This window comes from Ascidiella aspersa, chromosome 3 (genome assembly GCF_963924565.1).
Source record: "Ascidiella aspersa chromosome 3, kaAscAspe10.2, whole genome shotgun sequence".
Classification (NCBI taxonomy): Eukaryota; Metazoa; Chordata; class Ascidiacea; order Phlebobranchia; family Ascidiidae; genus Ascidiella; species Ascidiella aspersa.
In genome coordinates, this window is record NC_139449.1 from 24,507,783 (window position 1) to 24,513,488 (window position 5,706).

General features: G+C 32.1%; 1 protein-coding gene across 1 annotated transcript; it reads right to left on the reverse strand.

Moving 5' to 3' along the window:
- Positions 1-12: 12 nt before the first annotated feature.
- LOC146161065 (cytochrome P450 3A5-like) lies at positions 13-4,649 on the reverse strand. The gene is made up of 16 exons (XM_083385771.1): positions 4,525-4,649; positions 3,817-3,901; positions 3,563-3,674; positions 3,430-3,479; positions 3,182-3,278; positions 3,041-3,120; positions 2,836-2,970; positions 2,649-2,715; positions 2,143-2,230; positions 1,446-1,576; positions 1,196-1,268; positions 944-1,104; positions 774-862; positions 577-714; positions 302-458; positions 13-215 (listed from the first exon to the last, which is right to left on the reverse strand). Exons 2-16 carry the CDS (start codon positions 3,864-3,866, stop codon positions 135-137), a joined length of 1,509 nt encoding a protein of 502 aa, XP_083241897.1. The 5' UTR covers positions 3,867-3,901; positions 4,525-4,649; the 3' UTR covers positions 13-134.
- Between the last annotated feature and the right edge of the window lie 1,057 nt (positions 4,650-5,706).

Sequence of the window (5,706 nt, forward strand, 5' to 3'; positions counted from 1 at the left end):
CGTGTGAAATACAACTGCTGCGTGTAACGCAACTTATGTTAATTGTCTTTATTGCAATTATGTCTTCCCGTGTAACACGTGTTTTAATTACGCTGTTTCTCTACACTTAGTAACGCGCAATACAAAAAGAATTATTACTTTCGCGCAACTGCTTTCAAGTAAAATAGATCCTTCGGTCTCATTGCCCCTTGGAATGTCATTTCCAGAGGAGGTCTCTGCAAAGAAAATAAACGAATCGGCATATATTTATAAACTATACAATTCGGCGAAAGAACTAGTCGCCTTATTTATGTAAGCTTACCGGCGTGTCATCACAAGTCTGAAGAGAGAAACTGTGCAAGATCTTGCAGAAGGCGATCTTTATTTCAAGTAGAGCAAGCCTCATTCCAATGCAGTTTCGGGGACCAGCTCCGAATGGTTGGAAAACCATTGGATCGATTTTAGTCATATCTTCCATTCTAAAGAAATAAAACTTTTGGTTGAATACTTATATAACCGATTCGTACCATGAGGCTTAAAAACTTTTTGCTTAGAAAATAATTATTGAGTTTAATTAACCACTTTGTCATTGCCTACCTTTCTGGTTTAAAAACGAATGGCTCATCCCAGTATTCTTCATCGTGGTTTAAACCATATACCGGTATATTTATCATGAGGCCCTTTGGGATATGAAGTCCATCAATGGTAATATCTCTTTCAGCATGCCTTGCGTTTCTGACAGGGTAATGCGAGTTAAGAAAATAACATGTAAGAAATAAAGCGAACAGTCTCACCTGGGAAGCAAGCCATATAAACGCAGTGACTCGTTGATGCACTGGTTAAAAAACTTCATGTCATTGACAGCTTCATATGTGAAATCTCCCTGCAATTTATGAATGAACATAGCTGTTAAGCATTTCTATATAAAAACTATGCTCAGTTTTAATTTTTTGTAAACAGTTACATATTCTTTCCAAGTCTTTTCAATTTCTTCGTGCAATTGCTCCTGTGCAGATTGGTAGGTGGCCAAGTTGTAGGCAAGAAACATCATTGAGTTTCCGGTTGTTTCAAAGCCAGCCAACATCATCAGGAGACTGTTTCCAACCACTTCTGTCCTTGTCATGCCTACCCATTAATAAGTTTTATTTAATTTTAAATAAATGGAAGACCGGAAACCGATCCATTTAAAATTTCAAACTGATTCAACATGGCATACCGTGAGTAGAATCAATGTTTATACTTCCTTCTGGCACTTTTGCTTGAAGCATCAATTGAAGCAAGTCAGTTCTCTAATAAATAAATAAAGTGGGCTTACTTTCAGTGAAAATACATTTAAACAAGTGTATAACTGAGCACTTTACCGTTAATCAGAAAAAAATATATACAGAATAATATATTTAAGGAACATGTGATGGAATTTGTTTTTAAAGCTATGATACCACTAAAAATGAAAACTAAATGCCTACCGATGGTTCTTTGCTGTTTTCCCTTCGTTGTATAACAGTGTCAACAAGTACAGAAAAATAATTTACAACTTCTTTTGGGAAAAGGGAGAAATTGAGCTTTCCAGCGATAGTCTCGGTCCAGGGAAACATGTCTTAAATTTATACAAAAAGCATATTAGAATGCTGATAATTATCGTTTTGCAAATAAGTTTGGCTTCAAGGTTGGTATTTTCAAACACACTGTGAGGATAATAACATTACAAATTTTGCAAAAAAAAGTATGAGTCCCCCTTTACTAGCCTGTTGTTGTATATATAAAAATAGTGGAAGAGGAATCACTCTTATTGTTTATCTAAGTCGTCAAAACTGTAATTTTAATATTGCTAGCAGTTTCTTTTTTTCTTTTGAATCTGAATCAGTGTTCTTGTTTATAAGTAAAATATAATTAGGAAACTTATAATTAGGAAAAGTCTTAATAATAAATAAAACATATTCCCAACTAGTTTCTACTTCAAGTTTTCCCAAAAATATTTTTTTTAGTACAGATGGTATGAAAGTGAGATCAACGTCAACATTACATTTCAAAAAGATTTATTTAAAATTTAATACAAGATATGAAAGAAAACTATACATGATTAATTTTGCATTACAACAGATATTAATTATTACAAAGCCGACTTTACATACTTGCAGAAAGTTATTTCAAAGTCCTACTTACAAAATAACATAAATGCTGGGCTTCCATATACTGTTATGTCAAACATTTTTGTTGCCATTTCCTTTACTTTCGCAGAATGCTTTTCATCCTAGGCATTTAAAAATATTCTAATGACAAGTGTTTATTAATTACAAGTTTTTATGTTTAAAATATATTATGTAAGGTAAGTATATTGCTTTAAAGTAAAATAAATGTGTGCAGATGTACTGATTTGTGGATTTTATCAGTTTTTCTTCATTTATTTTGGTTACCATTTTTAAATATTAGCTTATGTAACCCTTTATAGAAAATTCTGTACAACTGATTTTTATGTTACCAACTTTACAGTGTTTAGACAGAGAAAAATAATAAACTGCACTTTCTCACTTTAAGAGATCAAATGGGTGTATACTGAAATAACTTCTCATACATTACCATACATGTAACTTGAACCACATTATTTTAAAGAAACAATTGCTATGATTTCAACAAATATATTGCCACATTGTTACAATTAATTAGATTACCTCGCCATAGACATTGGTACTGAAGGCAGTTGCACAAATCACATCAAGTGACATGGATGTAAACAACCTAAAAATAACGGATTTGTATATTTTCACTAACGGGACATGCATGCAGGTTAAACAAAAAGAATAAGTTTGACATAGGCACACTATCCAGGTCTATAAACATTTTTAAAGCACAACCTACTCTTTCGCTTGAAATCTTCCATCGTCGACTTTTACAATGTCCTTTAATTTGTCAACAGTTTTGTCTACACAATTTTCAACCACACCCATCATCTCTTTAAGTTTGGAAGAAGAAAAACTTGGTGACAGTGTGTTCCTGAAAAACAAATCATTAATTGGCACCAAATATAATATTTCGCACTAATAAAACAAACATGGTTCTTTACCTAATTCTCTTCCATTGCATGCCTTGAACAAGATTGAGGCCTGTGTTCATTTCCTGTCCCTGAACTTTGGTAAACGCTTTCTAAAGTGGTATTTCAAGATTAAAACCTTAAAAATGATTTAAAAACAAATAAACAACCTACTTGTCGACAAGGAAAAGTATCAAATTCTTTTATGAAAATCTTTTTCAAAATTTGTGGATCACTGATAGTTATTTGTGGTTTCAGCCCATTATAAAATCTAGAAAAATAGTGTTATTTTAACGTTATCAAAATCAAACAACACAGTTAGACAAATTATTTTTTGAAACAATATTAGTAATAAAAAATATTATTTAACTAATAAATATTATATGTGTAGTTGTGCACACTATAATCACACTTTTTGTTACCCATAAATATATCCAAACTTCTTCTTGTAATCAAGATCACACTTAAAGATCTAAACACACTTAAAGATCTAAGAGTTTTGATTATGATACAATATATGTAATTTAAAAAGGAGTTAGAAATTAGGATACTTACATTATCCTTATCTTCCATAAGTTTAGCCATATTTCCAAGACCCCTAATACTAGGTGGATCATGTGGAACACCTAATTTTTTGAAAAACTGCCACTGTTGATTGATGTAATATCTATAAAAAAAAAACTTGAACATTGTTTTGGAACATATGATTACAAAAACGAAAAGACAAGTTGCTTGAATTATGTTATTAGCAAGCTTACAAGAAACTTAAATCAAAACAAAATTACAACATAATATTATTGCAAGCATACCTCAAAAGCAAAATTGTTGCCAACAGTAGTATAATGGTCTCTACCAACATATTGGTTATTATATTTTTTAGCAATAGGCAACAACCTAAAAAGAAACGAGGACAACATATATGAATTGTGAAACAGTTAGTTATATATACAATATCACTGATTTTTGGTTTGGAAACAATCTATTTCCTAAAAAGATTTTAAAATCTCTTAAAAAATAGCACAGTTTAAAGTAGTACATTAAATATGCATATTTTATATGAATATATACAAATACTTTTGGCGCTGGTCTATAATCCTACCACAGTTCTAAAATCAACGCACAAAATTTGAGTTAGCATGCGGGTTAGCGTTTGGGTGTGGGTGGGTCAAGTATTATTATATTCCAAATTTAATAATAATACTTGACCCACCTTAACCCAAACGCTAACCTGTACCCTAACCCAAATAGTGTTTCGTTGTGGTAGGATTCTAGACCAGCGCCATACTTTTTACTAACACTAATAAAAAAACAGGGGGGCTTTTATTTAACAACAAAATTTATTTAATTGTTATGCAAAGCTAATTTCCACAAACCCACTGGCAGTTAAATTTCTAAACAAGTAAATACTAAATTTAAACAAGTAAATACTGAATACCGGTTCTCAGTTAACACAAATTTAAGCGCTGGTCTAGAATCTTATCACAACGAACATTATTAAATAATATTACTACCCTCACCGAAATCTTGTGCATTGCTTTAATAATTGTTTCAACACTGTGTAGGATTCTAGACCAGCGCCCAAATTTATACTCAACTTATTGCACAACACTTCTGAAATCGCATTCTTTACAGCCAAAGTACTGTAAAAATAGAACTGGTTAAGCAAAGAGAGATATTGATTTAACCACAAAACATTGCTCGAATACCGCTAAACCAAATTAAATGACAATTTAAATACCATCCTTTTCCTGCTTTGTTTTGAAAAATATATATAACTTTTTCATAAAAAGTAATATAATTGACAACAAGCAGGGGATTTTCCCTAAATCGTTAAATAATTGTGGCCAGAAAAACAAAATCAAAACGTTCCACAAAAAATGCTGCGAATAATGGTAAATGCGAGCAAATGAAAACGGAATAGAGCTAGCACTACTTACAGCAAAACGTCTTTCCTACCGCAAAACGCCTTACTTCGTGTTAGCTTTATTTTTTTTTATATATAGATAACCTTAAGAGTTTACAAAAGTAAGTCTGTTCTTATCTGAATATATTTACGTAGGGATATTCTGCGTTTAACTGTTTTAAATTGGATGAACTTAAATGAACAGACACGTTACGCATTAGGCACTTAAATCAGATTCTTACTTTGCTCGAAAATAACGTTTTCTTGACAGCTGTGCAATATTGCCACTTTGTTGTGAGTAACACACCATCTCACTTTTGGGATTTTTTTAATAGTTTCTGCTATTTGATGCAACAATAAGCCAAAAGAAACACTTTTTGTCCAGGCCGACTTTTAAAATGGGTATACATTGAATGTACGGCTATCACGCGGCCCACAACTACAGAATAAAACTCAAAAAAAATAAACTCACTAAAAATGGCTAAATTAATAGGCACACATTTGGGCCGCGGCTAATAGTTTGCCGTTTACTGTCCACACTGTGATAGATTGAGTGGATATGTTTGTTGAATAGTTGCAGTTAAAAAAAACAAAAACAGTAGATATTTAGTGAAACACTTTTTATCAACAATAGAAGCGTGCTAAAAAGAAAGGAGTAACCGATCGGAATCGTAAAATCAGCACACTATGGCAACTGGAATTTATTATCAACTCTTGTATTAAGCTGCAGGGGTGGACCAACGAATGCACACTACGATATCACGGCTATTAAACGACAAGAAAACGCCGCACACAG

Coding starts and splice junctions, on each gene's coding strand:
- LOC146161065 (XM_083385771.1), bottom strand. CDS start 3,866: ATGTTGGTAGAGACCATTATACTACTGTTGGCAACAATTTTGCTTTTG. Junction 715..773: donor TTATATGGCTTGCTTCCCAG/GTGAGACTGTTC, acceptor TTACCCTGTCAG/AAACGCAAGGCATGCTGAAA. Junction 216..301: donor AGACTTGTGATGACACGCCG/GTAAGCTTACAT, acceptor TTTTCTTTGCAG/AGACCTCCTCTGGAAATGAC.